The 23,180-nt window shown below is 36.5% G+C and overlaps 1 protein-coding gene across 2 annotated transcripts in view; it reads right to left on the reverse strand.

Moving 5' to 3' along the window:
• Positions 1-23,180, reverse strand: part of FAM184A (family with sequence similarity 184 member A) — an 88,701-nt gene that overhangs the window by 46,332 nt on the left and 19,189 nt on the right. For both annotated transcript variants that reach the window (XM_085318595.1, XM_085318588.1), the window contains exons 2-6: positions 15,517-16,371; positions 13,082-13,217; positions 8,335-8,516; positions 7,436-7,633; positions 476-598 (exon numbers count right to left, since the gene is read on the reverse strand). In XM_085318595.1, coding sequence (XP_085174721.1) covers positions 476-598; positions 7,436-7,633; positions 8,335-8,516; positions 13,082-13,217; positions 15,517-16,371 — 1,494 coding nt within the window. The remainder of the gene's footprint in view (positions 1-475; positions 599-7,435; positions 7,634-8,334; positions 8,517-13,081; positions 13,218-15,516; positions 16,372-23,180) is intronic.

The raw sequence follows: 23,180 nt of genomic DNA on the forward strand, positions 1-23,180 counted from the left end.
TTAAATTAGGGTGCATATATCAATATATTGATACACAGAAAACTTTTGTTGTAAATATTTGAAGACCATCTGCAAGATAGGAAGCTAGCTAGAATTTACAATATGTTAATAATGAACAAGTATGTGTTTATCATACAGATTAATTTTTCTGTCTCTCGAAATATTTTGTGTGTAGAGATCTGAGTACTTAATACGAAAATAAGTAGTTAAAATAAGCAAGACTGACACAGCTTCCTTTCTACTTGAATCTCTTTTGCTTCATTGTAAGAGACAAAAATCACTGCTCAGWAGTAGTCCACTAGCTTACCATATTTGAAGGATATTTTACTTTAAACATAGACATAACGCCCTAAACAGGCTGAACAGCATAAGCCTAGCTTAGCATTGGACTCTAAACATGAATAGAGTATGAGAACACCAGTGACTAAATGTGGTCTAATGCACATGACTGTTAGCTGATCAAGTTAATTCTTGCCTCCTGATTGGCTGAAGTCAGCTTGGTTGTCAGCTCTTCCCGCAGGTTTTCCAACTGCTGTCGAAGCTGACTCTTATCCTCCTCCAGGTGGAGTTTTTCCTTCTCAAACTGCTGCTCCAACTCCTTCAGAAATACGAAAAACGGAAGAAACATCAAACACCTGCCATAAGGTCATCACATACTACAGGTGTACCACACTAAAATTTTTCTTTTTGACATAAATAACATGTCTGACTTTAAGAAAAAAATGTCCTTTTCTTAAAGTGTTATAATACAAACAATTATTTCATGTTACACTGGAGGTCTTAGTTTATTTTCTAATTTAACATCCTTGATTAATCATGAAATAAAGACATATAGGACTTCTTTCTCTATCACTAGCTTCACTTTGCACTGAATTAGCAAAAACCATTAAAAGTATATCTTTTCACATTTGTGCATTCTGTCAACTCAAATTGAAAAGCCTTCATTTCTTAAAAAATTGGACTGATTATATGCTTCYCTTCCAGCCTTTATACACCTACATTTTAATATAATTCCCAAATAAAACAGTAGAACTTAAAATCCATACTGAGCTTTGGGAAGTTTTCTATGCTGTTACTATAAACTAAAAAAAAAAAAAAGCATATCATAAAGCTTACACAGTTTATATAGACCGTTGCTTTTTTTGGATTCTATCTGTAAGTTCAGCTATGATGAAAGAATCAGATAACATCTCTGTTTTTCTCAATTTCTGTGAAATAAAATTAATCAGATTCTGAAAAGAATTTTATTGAGTAAATTACACTTCGTTTACATAAGCCTGTGTTGTATACATCTTTGYTGTTTTTTTCCCTTAAGAAAATCATAATTTTTTGTCTCAGCTTCAATTTATTAATACTCAGAATAGAAATTGCTCATGTAAAAATGCTTTATTTCAYGTAACTTTTCCGTGTTTCATGTTAAATATTTAAGAGCATTATTATATATTTTAGTGGAATATATTCTAAAATGTATTACACCACAAAGTTACCTTTAAAGAAGGTTGCAAGTAAGGTACTCCTGAGCTAGGTAATGAAAGATTTCTACGTTTCTATGCARCTTTATTAACTTCTTCCTAGAAATCCAGGTGCAATGCAAGGCCTAGCTTTGATTCAGTTCATCTTTGCAGTCCTTGGCTCAGACTTCTGAGAAATCAATAATGTCTGAGAAATGGCTATGAGACAGTACGCAGACTAGAGCCATGCAAAATACCAATGTCTGCAGCTGTATCTGTTGTAAGACTGCWGAGACAGAAAGAGTTAACAGCTCAAGAATTCATGAGGAGAAACAGAACTGGAAGACAGCAATTCAAGTGTCATTGAAGACCAGCCCTTTCCAAGGAGCAACCGAGACCAACCCTTCCTCAGCTGATTAACAATTGCCTGACCAGTAAAGATTCATCAGCTGTTTCACTGGGAGTAGTGGGCATGTTAAGCCTAGTAGCTCATTAGTTCTAGCTATTGTTGTGTGCAATAGGTAATAAATACTTCCGCATTGCATATATCTTCCCTGCACAATCTTTTTCTGTGTAGTAGAAGTTGCTCCCGTGAAGGGACCAAAGATAAAGGGTTACAATTTGTATACTACATTATCATATAATATAATTCAATAAATGCATACTTTCTTCACTGGACCCAGATCATTCACTGCACAGGACAAATGATGCTGATTAAGTGACACTTGCTCAATTTCTACTTGCTCTCACTGTGAAATCTACAGAACAGAAAATTTCGCTAGTGTTATTCAAACCCTATTCTGATTGCTGAATAATTGGTTCTTTTATGACACTTGTCAGTACAGCTGTGCAGTAATGAAAAATTATTAGCCACTATTTTCATAATCYACCTATGAACAGATGTCATTTTTACAGCTCATTTTATAGATGGAAAAAATGAAGCTAAGAGATATTAAAGCCATTTCTTCACAGTGAGACTGGTTCTCATCTTTTAGAATTCTCTTCACGTCCCAGTCTTTCCAAAGGTTCCCAAACCCCAGATGCCCTTCCTAGTCTTCCATTCTCAATAAATTCTCATGTCCTCTGTCCCACAGGTCCTTACAACATGATTCTTCCTCATATTATGTTCAACTCTTCTCAGCATTTGACACAGCCTGTTTCTTGAATTACGCAAACAACACAACAAGTCCTAGGGATGACAGAAGAGATAGACTACACTGATCATTAGAAAATGGAAGAATCCAGAACTCAGTAACATTATCTTTTCCCTTACTGGGATCATACTTCACTTTTGTCACATTTATAGAGATGTCTCCTATTTCAACTGACTTCATGACTTAAGAACAAATATTTTATGATCTCCTTTCTTTTATTCTCTAAATTGCTTTCAATATCTCAAATAAGCAAAAATTGTAAGGTAGTCAGAACAMAATTAACTAAGTAAATTGATAAAAACATCACTGTTGCAATAATCCACTTGAAAAACATAAAATATTTCCATCAAGTATAGTCTTTCTTTTTGCCTATGTACTGAAAACCATTGGAATTAATTACAGAGGACAACAGTGGCAGGGAGTAAATTACTTTCTCAGTGTCTAGAGCAAAAATATTTTAACAGAACAACAATATAACAAGAAAAATCTCTTTAGCCTGGAGTTCAGCTATCTATTACTAAGCTTGTCATGGACATTTCCTTCCATCGGGTCCCTAGTGGTCAATATCAAGTGCCTGATCCAAGGCTCACTGGACCCTGGAAAGATTCTCCTAACTTCAGTGAACTTCAACAAGGGTTGCCAACCTTAGTCTGAGTAACAGGAGGATCATCATCAGCTTTAACAGGTCCATGCTGGATGTCTGACACATTCAGCTATTCAAGGAACTTCCACTTACTTCACTTCAATAAGTCTATCACTACTGGTATGCAATCACAGTTTGGGAAGCTGATCTAGAGTATAAGCTTAAAATTCTTCTTTTCAGCACTTATGTAATAGCAAGTAGGACTGAAATCAAACCCACATAAAATCCAAAGCAGCATGCATAATTCTCTTGTGTCATAAATATGATGTTCTTGTCAGGGCAGGTTTAGCTCAGTTGGTTAGAGCATGGTGCTGCTAATGCTAAGGTCATGGGTTCAATCCCTGTATGGGCTATGCTGAGGGTTGGACTAGATGATCGCCAGAGGTCCCTTCCAACCTTACCATTCTATGGTTCTATGATTCCACAGCCTGCTTGGTTATGACCGTTCTAACACCTTCAGCTTGCTCAGCTCTTGCTTACAAATTATAAGCTGCACAGATCTATAGAATGGGAGTCAACAGAACTGCAGTTTCCTCTGCTGCATATCTCAAATATATGTAACACAGAGTAAGTCTACTTGACACATGTAACAAACAGAATACTGTAAAATACTGTGAATTATTTCTACACTGATCATGATTCTAATAAGAGCTGCCATTAGTTAAATAACACTTGTAAAAAGGAAAGTTTCCTGTAACCTCAAAGTGGTACTGTATCTGTTCATATTCCAATGATATTATTCCCATAATGTTCAAATACTTGAATTAAAAGTACATTGGAAGGTTCTATACAGATAATTACTCCACACCAGAACAAGAAAATAAAACTTTAACCTGGACCATCCTTTTTTCATAATGCGTTTATCACACTTTTTACTTTTGTATCCACTTAATGTTCATGCCTTACATTTTATATCAATAATTTACACTAGCAGATTTCTTCCTGTTGCTGTACACGACCAAATTAAACACGTATTTATAAACACCATGTTCAACCAATTTGAAATATGAACTACCTCAACTGGAAGACAATCTGCTTTTCAGGCAGTAAAAAGATATTACAAATAAGCAAAAGATTTTTATTGGACTAAAAAGAAGGGGTAACTTGATGACAAAGAAATGGTTCAGTGGTGAATATTTTGTTAAGTACAAGGGACACTGCTTCTTCTGCATTTGACTTTCTTCAAATGGAAAACCTTCAGAGTGAGAGCAGTTTCAATACTTAATGAGGTTATTCTCTTGCTCTCCGACCCATTCTAGATTTTTCCTCAATGCTCCCTGATGTGTAGAACTCACTAATAAGATTTCAAAAGTTAAAGCTAGTGCTCAAGACCACACAAATAGGAATTTTCTATTCATTTGAGTTCTCCATACTTCAGGACCAATTTACACTAATCAGTACTGCTTGGAGTAGCACAGAGAATTACTTGCACATTTTACCATGAATAATTCATTTCACCTTTCTTAAGGAAGGATGGAAAACTATTTAAATTATTACAGTTAAAAATATTTTTTCTACAGATAAGTATTTGTTTACTGAACCTACAACATATGTTTCTACATATAAGTTTTCTTTTACAAAAGAGTAAAGACTGAGAACTTTGGACCAACATGAAGACAAAGTAAAGTTCTGAACAACTATCATGCTTTTCTTTCCTTTTCTGTTCATGCATTTAATTTTTAAAACACTAATTAAGTTGTTAAAGTAACTTTATATTGCTTTTATGAAAGCTCAAGAAGAAAAAATACAGATGTCATGCATCAAAGTAAAAAGCTCAAAGGCGGAAGCTGCCTGAGCATWATGTTTTTTTAGACAGAGAAACTTCTAGATTTTCTTAGTACTATGTATTTTTTCTGGTCTTTAATAATGACTGTGAAATGACTACCGTAAATACCATAGATGAAATGTTTCTTATTGGCAACCATAAAAAGCTCTGGTTACACAGGATTTACACAATTCATTTAATAAAATATAGTCCTGACTTAGGCTCCAGTGACTTTGAAGAAGCATCTTTCAAGATTCCAAGGTCTCTGTAGACAGTACATGAGGGTAACATGAGGGGTTTGGCTTTGTCTGCGCATGTGTGTGTGTTTGAAGGTGGAGAGGGCTGGGGTTTTCTTTCTTTTCTTTTTTTTTTCTTTTTTTCCCCCCCTCCTTCTTCTGTAAACTGCATTTTTTCAGACATTGCAGCCAATCACAAATTGACTGTGGTAGCAATAACTCAAGAAAAAGGAGCTCTAGAATTACAAAGTCTGGGAAGAAATATGCACCAAGAGTTCATAATAAATACAATATACAATAAATATTGTACAAAATAAACAAGAGTTCTTCTTGTTAAAAGAAAAATGAACTTTATCTCCTTCCTAGGAACTAAGACCTTATGTTAAATGTATGCATATTTTTCTAGGCAAGAGGAAAGTCACTTCCTCACTAGCACTGTACTATTGAACAGGTAATGCACACCGCTCGGTTGAAAGAAAAGATAGGATCAAGAAGCTTAAATGAATCAACAGAACATTGTCACTGAAAAGTGTGCACAGAGCACCATTCTTCACCTATGGGGTACCATAAGGGATTTTATTGGAAGAGCTAAATAAATGGAGGTTGAAACCTCAACAAACTATTTCTGTAAGAAAAAGTACTTCCACAGATATCAACAAAAGTTTGCAAAACATTTAAACTTTCACTGAAGTTTAGTTTAATATTTTTGAGGAGAAAAAAACCACAGTACGCAATATCAAAGTTCCCATGTTATATTTTGCAAACAAAATATTTCATATTATTGTTCTGAAATGGTTTGGAACTTCCAGGTAGGAAGTTGAAACTTGTATGATACATACTTCATCTAAATCCAAATATGTAACACTTCCTGTAAAAAGTGGAATAAAGTAGTACATGCTCAGTTCCAGAAGCAAGACTTTTTGCAACGCCTGAGCAAGTCAAGGGATCTTTACAATTTACTGCAACAGAAAGAGTCACGAAAAAAACCTCTGAAACGGCTAACTGTAGATCAAACCGGGAGTAGGTGGAAGCTTGCGGTCCTTCAGAAAGAAAGGATATTAAAGCTAACAAAGTAGCTTAATTGCACAAAATAGAAGTTGAAAGAGAGAGAGAGAGAATAGGGCACTACTTGTGACATTAACTGCCCATTTTATCCTAAGAATGTATTGGCTGAGAGCTGAAAGAAAAATATTCCCAGAAACCCTTAAAGGGAGGCTTATTGTACCAAGTACACTAAAAGTCTCACACACACAAAATGCATGCATCTGATTTTTCTATTATTTTCTCTGAGAGCTATTTTTATTCTTGAAAGACATTAAAAACTCTCAGGATTTATTCCAAATAAAATTTTTTAAAAGCAACACTCTAATAAATAAAAATTAAAAAAAAGTCTAAGATGGCTATTACTGGCTCATCACTGKCTATTACTACATTTCTTGGTATATTCCAAGAGGCTACCCACCAGAGGAGCATAGCAAAAGCATGAATTAAACAATTAGTACTTATCCTGTATCTACTGTATGCAGCAGATTTTGTGTATAATGTATACACAATCAGAATAAGAAACAATATTCCAAAATTAGTCCTCTCATGTATCACAACAAAGAAAAGGCTTTCTTGCTTCACAAAGCTGGCCTACCATTTTCAGGATTCCCCTTAAAGGTAGATTTATCATTGATACATAACTTGTATTGTAAAACTATGCAACTATGTACAGCTGTTGCTTCCTCCTGAATATGCAGAAAGTACTAAGATACCACCTTTCTGAACTTCTGAATTGTTTATGAAAATTTTAAATAAATATTAGAGTAACATAATCTTTCAGCTCCTTCAGCAGAATTGACCTTGAGCTACAAAAYCACCATCCTGAATATGGGTTACAAAGACTGAAAAAAAAAAAATACCTACTAAGCTCAAAAGTAGTAGTCTTCACTGCAAAGGAAGCTGTACTGAGTTTAATAATCTCTTCTCTCTATGCCAGCAAATAAGAGTACAAATGTTCTTTTTTTCCCCTCAACCATTACTGAATTTAAATACAGTAAGTCTTACAGCGTCTTCAGAAAGGCTCAAAGTTGCATATAGGTCCAACTGAAACTTGCCATACAACAAAAACGATCCAGCACAAGGTTCAAATTTTACCATTTTCTTTCCAGAACATATTTTACTATTCAAGAAAAAAGACCTACCATCTGTAGTTTCTTCTTATCCTTGTTAGCATTAGTGTGAGCAGCCTCAATTGCAGTATGGTGTTTCCATGCCAGTTCTTCTAAGGTCTTAGAATGAGCCTCCTTTAACTGAGTAGCCTCTCCTTCTAACCTTGCCTGCAATTTCACCAGTTCCTTCTCATAATATTCCCGTTGCGTCTCCCTTGCTTCATTTACTTTCTATAAGAAACAGGCAAAATAATTTTTAACCTTTTATCTCAGATCTAAATTATTTCTAATAAAAGGTAAAAGATCCAAACTCCATTCSTATAAGAGGAAAAAAACAGAGAAAGTTTACTGATAATATATACAAGAGTTAATATTTGTAGATGTAAAATATAGTGAGGAGTGTTTGCCCGATTTATCTAAATCATTCAACAACCAGAAAAGTAGCTTCAGTATATCTGTGCATTAGATATTAGATCTATTATTAAAATATATCTTGCTCTATTTACTCTGTGGTAATAGCCAACAGGTAYTAAACCTGCTGAAAATTTCAGTTCAAACATATTCAGAGCATTTTCAAAATATTGCTTTTTCGTTTTTCTTTGACCATTTCATCTTTCTTCCTACTGAGACACTTCAGAGACTAGATATCTAAGCACATCATAATTTGAGTGAAATCGTTTAAAAGATGCTGCTAATAGTTTCAGTAACATCTACCTTGTCTTCTCTCAGCCTTCCCTTCAATTGAAACAGTTAACACCAGACCTACCATACTCAATTTATATTAGTCACTCTATGATGCTACATGAGGTACACTTGGAACATACTACTACTGTTCCTACTCTAGTTATTTCAGACTTAAAACACATTCAAATTTCCACTTAGAATTCTAAGTCTTCTATTTTTACTCATTTAAAGTCAGTAAGTTGTTTAACCTTCTCCAGTGCCAAAATCTGCTGCCTTTGTCGCTCATCCAGGCTCTGTGTTTTGCTTTGTAGTAAGTTTCTTTCCTCTTCCAGTTGGGATAGTTTTTCTTTCAGTCTAGACTTTTCTGATTCCAAATCTCTGATTGTAACTTCTTGAGTCATTTGAGTAGCCTGAAGCATCCCAATGTGACCTAAAAACAAAACAACTCTTTAAACCTCACAGCATTTGTCTCATGTAATTGAAGTTATGTGAAACAAAGTACACACTAATACTTCAGGCATTTCTGGAAATATAGCCTTAGTAGAAGCTTTCATATGGATCTCCATCGTCTTCAGTGAGATGCTTACCTTCCTCTCTTCTTCTTTCTTTTTTAGTTTTACTCTAAAATATCCAGAAATAGTAGAGGGCTTGGTGCTGAGACTCCTTTAGTGTTATTTATTTATTTATTTATTTATTCCTGTTCAAAGCTGCAAATTGGTCTCCAAGAAAAAGTAGAGGTAGGCAAGAATATGAGCAGCATAACCTATTTTGAAGAACTCATCCCTGCATGAAAGTATGATATAAATCCCTGTAGGATAGAAGCTTGCTTGTAGTATCATCATATAAAAACCTACCAAACCAGACAATGTAATAATACATCCTTCATTGTTATTATCTCTAGTGTTAAAAAAAACCAAAAAAACCCCAAAGAAAACAACAACAAAAAAAAGTTCATGACTTCTGAAATTTTTGCCTCACTTTGCTTAATTTATATATGAATTCTGTAAAAGAATCCTACTAAAGTAACTAGCACAGTGAAACTACTGAAGTTTTGTGAATGTTTAAGAAGGCATAGAGGCCTGCTTTGGAAAAGAGTATACAATTGTTGTTAGGTTGGCTTAACTGAAAGACAAAATACGGGTCTTAGCTCAACTGGTGTTCCACATTGAAACAGACATTAGCCCTTTCAGAAACCGCAAGACCTTTGATTAGATGCATCTTTGAAACATGCTTTTTACAAACTAACATATTATAAAATAATGTGGTGGTTAAACAGACTTTTAAGGATCGTACAGAGGAGATCCTTAAATGTTTCACATAAAGAAAGCAGTCATAAGAATTAGAGAAGATCTACCTGAATCAGTATTATTTATTCAGAGCAAGTTTACTGTTGTAGTCACAGCTCCTAGGAGTTACTTTCCCTCCCCCTCCATTTTATTACAGCCTGCAACTTCAAAGCGACAGAAGACATGAGTTTAAATAAAAGGACTTTTTTWAAAAAAAAAGTTAGAAAAAACTAAGGAAATGAACTTTGTGTCAGTGTTTCTCACAAGACAGAACCACTCTGGCTCCTGATTCATTTTAATCTAGAGTTAAAACAAGGAAAGTGCCAAAGAGGAAACCTCTTTAGCCTCCATTATCTGTAGATATTTTGATGTGAAGAATAGTAGAATACACAAAAATATTTCTACAAGAGCTGCTATGAGGAAAGTTCAAACAGAGGTGTGTAACTGATGCATCCAGTGCAATAGTCCTGAAAAGAGCAATTAAAGTAGCTCTGGAAACATGGGAGCAAGACAGACATTAACACTCGAAAACTTTAATAGGTAATAAACAGTCAGTACTTTAGAAGTGAGATAGAAGACACCATTCTGACACTCATGTCGAAAGCCATGGAGTCCATCTACTATCCATTAACACTGTTTTGTTAAATAGTTTCACAGAGGAAATGATTTCTAGAAATGATTTTCATCTCAAGTCAACTTAATAGAAAAGTGCATTTTGACTAAATATCACTTAATTCTTACTACAAAAGTCTATTAAAAACATGGCTAGATGCAATTGTCAGARCAGGTTTTGAATTTTGCCATTAAAAATACTTCAAAATTAGTTATATTTTCATAAACAATGCATCTCTCCAATTCTATTTAGCCCTGAAGAACTCCAAGAATCGTTTTATTGTTGTCTTTGGGAAAATTAAAAATTGAAGAGAAAAAAAAAGCTTTCGATAAGTAATAGGTCTAACTTCCTTAACATTTCAAAAATGACCACTTCAGATGAGTTTATATATACACACACACACATATATACATACACACATTTTCCCACAATCCCGATTTTAAGCACAGAATAAGGAGAATAGCCATATAAGAATCTGAAGTTTCTCGTGAAGTATTATGCATGTGTGTATTTTATTGTAAGCACATATACACACTAATCTAGAGCTTTTGTCTTAGCAATACGAACATACTACATAGGCCTCTCATTGCTCATACGGTGCACAGAGGTCAGGAAACACAGCAATTCCCTTTCAAGTTTGAAATCAAGATGAATGCAAAAAAATACATTAGCTTCTTATAACAGGCATAGTGCATGCCACGCAATGCAGTAAAGGACAATGTTTTAACCTTTCAGTAATCTTTTTCTTCCACTAATAAGTTTGATTCTTACAGTTCTTTGGGATAGGCTTTTTGACTCCTAGGTGTGAGCTGATGTCAGAAGCAGTTTCTAAACAAGCAAGTAACTGATTATCTCCCATAGAATCACAGAATCAGTAAGGTTGGAAGGGACCTCTGGAGATCATCTAGTCCAACCTCCCTGCTCAAGCASGGTCACCTAGAGCAYGKTAGACAGGGTTGCATCCAGGCGGGCCTGGAAGATCTCCAGACAAGGAGACTCCACAACTTCTCTGGGCAACCTGTGCCAGGGCTCTGTCACTTTCACAGGGAAGAAATTCCCCCTCACGCTCAGGCGGAACTTCCTGTGCTTCARTTTCTGCCCATTGCCTCTTGTCCTGTCACACGGGACAGCTGAAAAGAGTTTGKCCYCGTCCCCTTGACACCCTCCCTTCAGGTACTTGTACACATTGATAAGATCCCCCCTCAGTCTTCTCTTCCCCACGCTCAACAGGCCCAGCYCTCGCAGMCGTTCCTCACAGGGCAGATGCTCCAGCCCTCTGATCATCTCCGTAGCCCTACGCTGGACTCTCTCCAGTAGCTCCATGTCTCTCTTGTCCTGGAGAGCCCAGAACTGGACACAGGACTCAAGATGAGGCCTCACCAGGGCTGAGTAGAGGGGCAGGATCACCTCCCTCGACAAATAATGGCTTGGTGACACTACTAAAAGCAGGGCTCCTGCTGCGCAATGAGGTGCTGTAAAGCAAAGATGGACCACTGACAGTGTCACTGAGCTCAGCAACAGCATGACCACACTGAATTTCTGTTATAGCTACAGAGTTCAATGCAAGAGGAGACCAGTACTGGTCTGATAGTTTGGCTAACTCTATGCCACTAGTAATACTGGAGAATGGACTGGATACTTAAGTTCATTTTCCCCTAAATATGGGGCAAAGTGCCGAGTAATTCCTATGTTCCTGCCTCGGAAAAGAAACAGGAGAGGTGAAGGAGTGTATGAAAACAGTTTTTTCAGAGGATCTCAGCTGGAAAGTGTACAATGAGTGACTCAGATGTTAGTTTATAGGAAGGTCAGACTAACACCAGAGATCCCCGATGAGTTCTCTTCAAAGGAAAGACCTTACTTTTAGCTATTTGCATCCAGTAGGACTTGCAGTCTTGGATCCCGACTTACCCTCTGTATTACCTAAACACACAGCATAGACTATTCCTAGTCCTTACCTTAGCTAGCTCATATATTCCACTGTTTCTAAGCATGAAGCTCTTCCAGGCAGCAGACATGCTCAGTTCATCTGTAGGGACTGCTTTATTATTTGAGTGACAGAAATAAAGCCTTGAGACATGCTACCTTCACATACACAGTTTAAGGGCTGCCATCTATGTCAGTAAACTACATTAATATTAGCAAGTTAATGCCAGGGAGTATTTTCTGGCCCTGAGGGCAACTGGAACAGTCTGGAAACATTCCAGCCTTCAAAGAAAGGTGACCTCATCCAAACTGACTTTTGGGAAGAGTCCCTGGCTTGTGTTAGCTTCTGAAAAATAATCAGTTATTTCTGTGAGAAGTCTAGCTGAACAGGGTGGAAGGACTATTTTAAGTCTACAGACCTGCTACAATATAGTTTACTTAGTTCTCACATATAGCCCAAGTCCTACCATATAGCCCAAGTCTTACCACTGTTTAGTTTGCTAGACAGACAACGCCAATGAGATAGAAGAAAAAATTAAATAAAAAGAAGTCTTCAACCAAGTTTTATATCATTTCTTATGCTTTCCCACATGCCAGCAAGCATACAGAAGTCAAGAAACTAGCTATAAAGAAAACCCCAACAACTTATTAACTGGTGAGCTGAAAGTATTTTAAAATACTTTGTAAAGTATTTTATACTTTTTATATAAAGTGTATATTTACATTTTCGTGTAAAGGAAAAAAATGCATTCTAAGCAGAGAAAATAAAGCTCTTCCTTCAAGCAAAAAGGCAGCTGAAAGAGGACAGAGAAATAGGAAGCACATGTTTCAATCTAAATAATGGGAATGTAGAGAACAAACAGAAGTAGGGCAGAAGCATCCTGCACCCTTAAGTAGAGTTAAAGTATTGAAATTCCCAGGACTGAGAATGTGATATGCACAGGGCATCTAAAGTAGAACACTTGTACAAATAAGCACACAAAAAAGAATCTTAAATACAATGCATGCAGTATCAAGACAGTTAAAGAACTTGTTGAAAACTTCTATGCACAGTCTTAAACACTTCTTAGGCACTCCAAATCTGCACAAGGTTAACAACAGAAGGAGACACTAGTAATTTTGTGAATTAACAGACGAAAGCTCATTTCCAGATTAAATTACTGACATACATACTGGCTTTGAGAACAAGATCAGTGGCCTGCTGCTGTAAGCGTTCCCTAGCAGCTGCTAGCTCACTTTCCACTTCTTTGTGTTTGCTTAACAATGACATCTCCTCCTCTTTCACATCATCTAGTTGTTTTTGAAGAACCTAAAGAAGCATAATATAACGCTTGTTAACATTATACAGAATCATGTTTTAAGTTCAATGAACATTAAGTTAAAATGTACAAAACACCTTTGAGCAAACCAATTTTATTTATATACAAACTGAAACTTCATAAAATTACCATAGTATTAATTTTATATTTTGTATTTTTCCAAAAATACTGCTGAAACATTATAACATACTGGATATATGGCAAGATAAAGATGCATTCATGAAGAGTGTGAAAAAAATGTGACAATATAAAAAAGGTAACACAGGTCCATAGATTTTGTGGAATAATTTGAGAAATGTAGTATCTGATTTCTCAGAACTCCTTACATTGAAAAGCACATTGTATGTTCACAGCAGTATTTGTTGTCCTTAATTGCAGCTGTTTTTACTACTAGCACGAATCAAGCTTCACATGAAGATGCATTATATGAGGCTATGCAATTACTTAAGAACATATTCATAATTTAAGTCACCTGTACCACTACTCTGTGGTAGCATAATGATAATGTATTTCCAGCCATCCAGGAAGGGAAAAAAAAGAATGTGTTCTTTGAAAAGGAAAACTAGACCGCTCATCATTCAAGCTACAGGAATAGCAAATGGTCATTCCAGAAACTAAAGCAAAAAAARGGGGGCTTGGGGGAACACTGCAAAGGAAGTATAATACAACATGGGCACCAAAAATGGTGATAGTACTTCTTTTACCAACTCATCTAGGTTAGAGTAGGACCTCACTTTATATTCTGCTGTGAATACTATTAGACTAGACTCTTCCTTTTTAGAGCCAAGAGCAGCCTTCACTGCAGGAATGTTTGAGATACAGTAGGATTCCTCTTCTTCCCTGCAGCATCCTAGAAACTCACCTCCTCAATGCAGTCAACTGAAAGGCAAGAGTTCTGCTTACTTAATTATTTAGAGTTAGAAAAGGACTTGTGAAGGTCCCTTTGAAAGCTGGAAAAAGAGCTTCTAAATTCAACATCTGATATATCAAAGGCAGCTGTCTTCTTTCCCTATAGCCTCTAATCTATGCACAAGAAGATGACAGAATAGTCCAGAAGGTGAGCTGGAATCAGACTGTAAATGAGAAAAGCTGATGGTCCATCTCAGCACTATGCAATAAAGCACCAGATATTTCCAAAATTTCTATAGCCATCATAATTATTGCACTTCTAGCTTTGTCATTTGAGAGCTATTACAAGTACAAGACTCTTGTCCTCTGTGGTTTGTAAGATTATCAGATACTTAAGCTCCTCTACAGAGATTATTGCTCGAGTCCTCAAAAAAGCTACCAAAAAGCAAACAGTATTTCACAGAATCTTTTTCCTCAGGCCCAGTATACACAGTACTTATTTTTCTGGCCATTAAAAAAAAAAAAAAAAAAAAAGTCCAGTCTTCGCATTTCTGGGACAGGACTTACCTTGAAACTTTAATATCAAAACCAATGTGAACATAATATCAAAAATGTGCACAGAGTCTCAATTATTGCTTGTGAAACCTTAAATTAAGGTTTGTATTAAAAATAAGGTTAAAACATTCACAAAGTGGGTTTTTCTTTTTTTTTTTTTGGCCTTCCACAGATTTACTTTTCTTAACAAAACCAATCCTGTTTTAGCAAAGCAGCCACTAAGGACCTCCACAAATAAAACTGCAGCAACAGGATGAAATAACCGATCTGGTAGGCCAGGCAAACATTAAAATCAGAATATTCACTGTACTCAGTTCCACTTGTGTGAACATTTCTGCAATAAACTGTCCAGTTTAGATAAGCAGTTTCTCAGCTTCTCTATCAAGTGTTTGATTTAACCAGTATGACATCTCAAATGGTACCTGTCACCAACAACCTCATTCCCCTCAAATCTTTTTTTTTTCTCTCCTTTTTTGAGATGAATTAATGTGGAGACCTGATGCAAAGGTGTTTCTCAGCACTTTTTGGCTGTTACCCAGTTAGCAACATGGAGTATTCTACTGACTGCAGATTGGACAGTAAGACTGGAACAATCAAGTTCCATTCGTATTTAGCTCAACAGAAGGAGACTTTCGCTAAGCAAGGAGGTAGGAGCTTCTAGATTCCAATGGAATACAAAGAAGTGTTAATTCAGTCTGAGCATACCAAAGAATTGCCCAACTAAATAACTAAAAAGTGGATGATAACCAAGTAGAAGTGACAGAAGATTAAATTCACACGCTAAAATCAGTTGGAGCTATCAGCCTTTCAGAAAGCCAGCCTTTAAAGGTACAGGAAAAAAAAAAAACCCCACAGTGAGTCTTGGGAACAACATATCAATCTCACCTGTACATTGTTTTCTGCTGTACCAAGAGCTACCTGAAGTTTCTGACATTTTTCCCGTAGACTGGCAGCTTCATCTTGGACCATTTGCAATTCAGTTTTAAGTTTTCCCAGGTTCTTCCGTAGAATACTTTCTTGGTTTTGAAACTCTTTTCTTAGCTCCACTTCTTTTTCTTTACAAGCATGCAGGCTTTCAGCTGTAAAAAGCTGAGATCTTTTCAGAGAATCAAGTTCATGTTCATAAAAGGACTGAGCTTTGCTGAGTTTGCCTTCATAGTCCTCAATGAGTTTTTTTCTTTCTAGTCTTAACTCTTCAACTTTACTGTTTAAGTCTTCCAGCTCCAGTCTATGCAGTTCCTCTAGCTTTTCTTGCCCCTTACTTAATGTAGCATTCTGACTCTGCTGAGTCTTCAGAAGCTCTTGAATCTCAAGTCTATGTGCAGCCCTCAAGTCTTCCAGAGCTGAGCGCTTATCCTTCTCATACTGCACTTGCAACTGTATGAAACTCCGTAATCTCTCCTCAAATTTCTTTCTAATCTCTTCTACTTCTCTTGACATAGTCACTACACGTTGGACATGCTGAGCTTCAGCACAAAGCTGCATGTCTTCAACTCTATCCTTATAGGCTTCAAATTCTGTCAAGGCCTGATGTTTCATCTTTTTATGATCTTCCAGTGACTCTTCTAAAACCTGGATCTTTCTCTTAAGATCCATTTCTTCTGCAACTTTACTTTTATACTGCAAGATCTTCTCTCTGGTTTCTGCAAGAATTTGCTGAATTTCTTCTTCATGAGCATCCTTGAGGGCTTGGATAGCAGCTTCATGCTCATCATTTTTAGTGTTCAAAGCATATATTACCTACAGATATGAAACAATGTTATATTAAGTAAAGGCAATGTTTTTTCTACTAAACCCCCCCCCAAAAAAGGCATTAAGAATGTCATTTTGACAATTTAGCATGTTTTTATGATATAAGGCACTAAATATTCTTATGAATGTGACTGCACAAACTCTGTATTAATAATTACAATAGCTTTTAAACATTTGGAGGAATGGGATTTTTATGCTTTTTAAATTTATAATTTCACTAATGAAAGTTTTGCATTTATATGCAACAAACTGCTGCAAATAAAAGTTGCTGGTGTTGTTAATACCACTGGGGGGGAAAAAGCACATTCAATAATTCTGAAAAAAAACCCAGGTATCTGCTCAAAGACTTAAGAAACCTAAAAGTAACAAAATTTTTCTGTCAGAGAATAACATACAGAGTACATATTACAAGCGGACATGAAATCTAGTTGGAACAAAGTCTGCATCTTGAATTCCTCCTTTCTAAAGGCTAATTATTCTTAAATATTTCATCTTAGAAACACTTAAACATCAACACTGGTTGCCCTGGTCTATAGCCTGCTGCTTGCCCAAATACAATCTAGTTTTTCAATAGTTTATCTGGTAGGCAGCCTGTGTATGGGGATCTCTTTAAGATTTGAGGTCCCTAGTTAAACAAATCTGCCAATTTTTCAGCTAGTCAGCCAGTCAAACAGGAAGGCAGCTGGCAGGCTAGCCAGCTATCTGGAGAGCACAGACAGCTAAACAGCTCAGGAAGGCTGTGAAATCAGCAAASCTGCCCAGAAATCAATAAAAGTTTTAAATAAGCCAGATATACCCTACAGGATGTTTCAATTGCACCATTGCACCAGAACATGATAGGTAGGTTGCACTTTGTTTTAAGTAGTAAGTATTCTCACTGATGTATAGATACAAATGTATGCATATACCTATCTCGGTGAATAAACTAGGTGGTTTAATAAAGTGGTTAAATGTTTAATACAGTATTTTGTGCTCTAAGAACTCCAGTAAATCCACACACTTCTCAGATATACTACAGCCAGCAGAGCTATAAAACACATGGGGCTGGGGTGAGAAAGAAAGAAAGAAAGAAAAAAGAAAAAGTCTTCTGATCAGTATATTTCGTATATCCTAAAAATAAACTAAAACCATCAAAAAGACAAAACAAGAAAGAGTTCAAGGAATTTAGGGGAAAAAAACTACCTGTGTTTTCTGTGAGGACAGAACCTGCATCAGTCTCAACTAACATTCAACTAGGTAACAGAGAAGGATTGTCTTGATTTGGTCAGAAGGCCAGAAAATACTGGGCTCAATGCAGCTGTCTGAGCACCAAGCACAGGAACCTTCTGGACTGGAAAAGATGCCTACAGTTCAAGAGTTCAGTCAACTCAAGGCTCAAAACAGTCTTCAGAAGTGAAAAAGTATATTTAAGATTTTGTCTTTGTAATATAATAAGCATTATGTTCTGGGTTTTATAAGTCTAGACATTATATTCTGAACATTATTGTTTGAAATCAAATACCCACCACTCCATCACCAGTGGGGGGGGGAAAAAAAAACTTTTTTAAATATAGAAAATCAAAGTTCTGAAATAGTATCAGATTTAAAGGGAAAAAAGTCTTATTCCTCTTCATATAGTAGGAGGATGACTTTCAAGAAATTTGTTATTTTAATATCATTCTAATTAATTTTTCTCTAACATGTGTACACATTATTTAAATGAAAGAAGAAAGTCTCAAACATTGTATCCCAAAGGTTAGTTCCTCTGTTAAATGTCTGCCTACTCCGTTCATAGCACAAGACCTTGGAGAACTGAGGGGTTTTTATTGGTGGTGTTTTTTGTTAAGAATGTACATGCAGTATTTTACATGTGAATAGAGGATGTAGTTTAAAGAAAGGATTATCAAGAAATACCACACTTAGGATTAGGTGGTTATAATGAGTATTTGCAGAACATCAGGTCAAATGCCATGCTCAAAATATTGCACAGATCTGAGAAAGAATCAGCACTTACTGATTAGCACAGTTATTAAATGACAGCATTTTACTGAAAAAATCAAGAAAAAGAATAATGAATTAAAGACTCCTCAGAAGAAGGAAAAACACACAATAAAGTCATACGTTTTTTCAAAAACCATTACAGAAAGAAAAATAGGAATAAAATTTCTTCCAACTTTCTTTTCTGGTTTTTGAGACCATCAAATACCCCAGCAAACTTGTAACATACAGTGGAACTCTCCAGCCCCATGTTTTAGAAACACTATAGGAAAAATACTTTGTATTTGATCTTTGTTACACCCATTCCATGACCAAGTATGCTACAGCTAACAGATTAAGTAACACTGATCAGATATCACCTTCTATTCTTTCTAAACTAAGTTCTATAAGAGACAAGAAGAAAGGAAATAAAAAAAAGAGAGAGAAAAAAATGAAACAGAATTTATCCATAACTGGGTAATGTTGTGTAAATAGTCACAGAAAATGGTACCATATRTGCACACACTCAAAACCAGAAACGTGCAAGAGGCCCAGGAGCATCCCCCCTCCTGGAGGTTTGGCTGCTCGGGCTCAAGACCAACTTAGAGGCAGTGCAGCTGCAAGCTGCTCCCCTTCTGATGGGAGAGAGCAGAGAGAGGCTGCCAGGCAGCACTGTAGGAAGGCCTCAGCCATGGTTGCCCTCCCCCTCTCCCTTCCCTTCAGAGCTTCTTTTAAGCAGAGACTCCAGCACTCGGCCCCACTTCAACTACAGTGGCATCGCAGCCATGCCTAAGCCGCTGTATAGGCAGTGGACTATACGCTGCCCTCTAGTGGCGGGTATGGACCTCTGACCCTCTGGCTTGACCTCAGACGAGTCTCATCACTGTGGTCTGTGCCTGCCTCTGGCTACCATCCTCACCCTGACTTGCTGACTCACGCTCCTGGCTTAACCTTGGACCTACGCCATCACCACAGACTTGAGGTATATAGGGCAGAATGAACCTGACTACATTAGTTCTTTTTAATGGGAAAAAAATCTGCCTCTTCGTAAAATCCTAGACAGGTAGGGAGAAATGGGTTTATGAAGTTGTTCCTAAGCGCACACACTTTGAAGTATTTCTTAATTATTGTCTTCACTGTATTTTACTTCTACCAGTGACATTATACAAGTAAATCCTTAATTACTACACATCGCCTGGAACAGTGTCTTAGCCGTAAGGTGCATAATGATTGGACATCTGTGTTTGCAACACTTGACAGAGCAGATAGTCTTTGCAATGGTGTACTATTTGCAAAAGCTGTACCTACAGCCCTAGATCACTGCTTTACTGAAAGCTGGAGTCAGTCTTCAAGACTGCCACCATCACTTGCCCAAGAACCCATGGGGTACTTCTTTGCTACATCTTACACACTGATAGCAGGCCCTGATACAATCTACTCTATGATATAACAAACTGCCCTCTAGAATTCTCTCCTGTATTTCCAGTCATCATTTTCCCCTAGCAGCTTAGTCTAAAGAAAACACAGAGCATGCTTGATGCATAGAATACTGAAGTTTTTAAATTTRGGGTTAAATACAATCATGTTAAGAGGGAACTTGGAGGACCTGGAGGATAATTGTTTGATGTGGATCASTCTTACAAGGGCTTGCATCTTTTTCACTGTCACAGGAGAGATGACAGACATCAGTAACACCATATTTCTTGAGATGAAATGGCAGTCATATAGCTTAGACTCTAAATACCCCAAAAGAGAACAGGACCTGTAACACATGAAAAGTCTTACCTATGTCCCCAAGCAATCTCAAAGTAGCTGGTTGAGAAGACAATTGTCTTTTAATAGTGGATATTGGGAAAGAAAACTAACAGCCAGCATTCAACGAGCAGCAGAGATGTCTCTATACTTGAGACTAAGGAAATAATACAGGACAGAAGGAACTTGACCATACATCACTAGAAAGACTTGTCCTATTTGTCTCTAGGTTCTACTAACTCATTTCTTTCTGCCACCAATTTTAAGAGCTCTTACTAGAGAGAAGCGGGTACATTTTAATTTGAAAACCAACTAGAATCTAACCTACAAAACACAGGCTGCTAAGGTTCACATTCAAATGCTGATCCAAATCTTTTAAAGAGCAGGTCTGGAGTCTGAGGCAGAAACAAAGAAGTTTCCTCAGAAAGGCCAAGAAAATATCTGCTTTCACTCATCTCATTTTTCTCTAGAGCTTTTCAGAAACTGTGTATGTGAGAGATCTCAAGAACAGAATTACAAATAGAGATTCAGGCACCAGATCTGCCCTACAGGAAAAGGACTAGGCTCCCACAAAAGCATTAAGGCAAAGGAGATCAGCTGCAGGACAATCTCAGTTTTAGAAGGCAGCTCTCATTTTCTACTCACAGTTCACCTMTAYCAAAAAAAACCTCAAGTCACCCAGCAGTATGTTCAGTTACTAGAGAATCAAGAGCTGAATCTGATCTCAAACTCTTCAGCTCCTGAAGGTGGCACTTAATCTCGACACAGGGAAGGAGACTTCCTACTATCCAGTGACCCACAGTCACAGTTATTTGTCAATATTTGAATGTGATAGCAACTAGGTAGCTCAGTAAGTGATTTTGCCATGACTGGAAAAAAGCCACGGGCCTTGCATTGACCTGACAATACAGAGTCTCACAACTTGTGTTGACCTGCACATATATTAGCTTCTGCTAGTTCAGATAACAACTSTCCAGTAGTCAGGTGGCTATTATCTAATTTGTTTTAGTATAGCTTTGAGTAGTATACACAGCAAAAGTCTCCACGTAGCCACTTAGTGATAAAGATTAGCCTCTTACATTAATTTGGGCCACAGGAGGCTATTGAGTAACTTTTCAAACTGGTACAGCAGGTCAACTTTAGCYGGGAATCACTGGAAGAAATAACAAGCAGGCTTTGGAAGAAAACGTATAAAAATAGTTCAAAATAGATCAAACAYTGAGAAGGAAGAAACCCCAGCTATCAACATCGTATTCCTCCCAGTCCTAACTTTATCATCCATGTACTCCACAGTAAACACACTGAACATCTACATATTCAAAAAGCACCATCCACTCCCTGAAGGGAGAACAGAGGTGTCTTTTGGAAAATGTAAGAACAATAAAATAAAATGCATGCAACTGAAGACTGTATCATAATGTACAAAAAGAAAAAAGTCTGAATTAGAGGTCCTAAGTAGCCTTAATTTCAGCAYTATCTATATTATAAATCTAAATTTTCTTAAATGATGGAAGAGCAACATCAGATTTTTTCTGTGAGAATTTGATGCTCTATATTAACATAGAAACATAGGAAAAATCTGTACTAACTGAAGCATACACAACCTAACAGCATTTCCACCAAATGAGAGGAGAGACTGAAACACTTTGGAGCAAACTAATACATTKAAAAGTTCCATACTTGCTAAAATAAGTTTCTAAAAATTCAAAGGCAGTAAGCTCGCAAAAGTTGGAAATGCACAAATAAAACATATCTTGTGCTCTCAATTTTTTGAAACACATGAGCCATTTCCCAAGCATATTTAATTTTTAAAATAGTAGTAGCTTTTTCAGTACAAATACATATTACGAAGAAGCACAAACTGTTCATCTGAGCAATTAATTTTCTCCTACTCACTCTAAATYCATTATACAGACAAATGTATAGAAAATGACAGAAAAGATAGTAAATTGTACTTTATTAGATTTTTCTTTTAGCATGTTATTCTGTGTCTACCTCTGGACTAATAGTCTTTCCAAGAATATCATCATGAGATTGCCAGCTAAAGGTCTTAACACTCATTATACAAAATAGTAAAAATCAATAAAATAACAACCCCCCCAAAAGATAACAATAATAATAATAAAAAACTTTATTGATGAGACCCTATTGCAATACAGTGTCTAGCTCCGAAGAACTACAACAGAATAAAAAGTAACAATGACTTTCTTAATGCCAATAACTGAGTACTAGAATGTTTAGTGATATTGTATGTGACAATAAAAGTCTGTTGCAGCATTAGCTTTGATGTCTTGCGACATATGGAATACAAACAACAATCAGTGTTCAACACTGTTTTTAGTCAAACAAAAGTCTTTCAGCTATTTGGCTGAGAAAAAATTTTGACTCCAAACCAGATGTTACACTCTTGCATGATTGACTGTAGCTGGGTCATCTGCTCCTGCTACCAATTTTGTGATGACAGAATGTCTTTCTGATTAAAAATGTATAATTCACGTTATTAGGTGCCAAATATATTTTATAGCACAGAAATACAAMCACAAATACAAAAATGTATGCAGTTTATTCTCTTTAAATTTATATGAAAACAGGACTGACACTTTTGAAAAAACAGTTATTACATTTCATACACAAACATCAATCTTATGTCTCCAGTAAACCTTAGTTTTTAGACTTAATATGTAGACACCCATACCAGAACACAAAATTCCCAGTTTAACTGCTGCTGTCAGTGAGTACTGGTGCTATATCTACCAGATTTTATTAGTTAGTGCTGCACACCTGTAACATGAACTACAACAAATCTACAGGACAAGCAAGCAACTGCTGATGCATCACCTATTAATGACTGGGAACAGACAAACCAACAAGCCTAACTTGTACTTCCTATTGATGGGTCTAGCAAATAAATATTGAGTTACTAGACACAAGAAGAAAATAGATTTACAGAAAAACAAATGACATGGCTTTTCCAGAGACAAGTCACACCTCAGAGTTACAGAATAACAGAATCAGTAAAGTTGGAAGGGACCTCTGGAGATCATCTAGTCCAACCTCCCTGCTCAAACACGGTCACCTAGAGCACATGG

The sequence above is a fragment of the Rhea americana genome, unplaced genomic scaffold, assembly GCF_003343005.1.
Source record: "Rhea americana isolate MKP2758 unplaced genomic scaffold, rheAme1 scaffold_117, whole genome shotgun sequence".
Taxonomy (NCBI): domain Eukaryota; kingdom Metazoa; phylum Chordata; class Aves; order Rheiformes; family Rheidae; genus Rhea; species Rhea americana.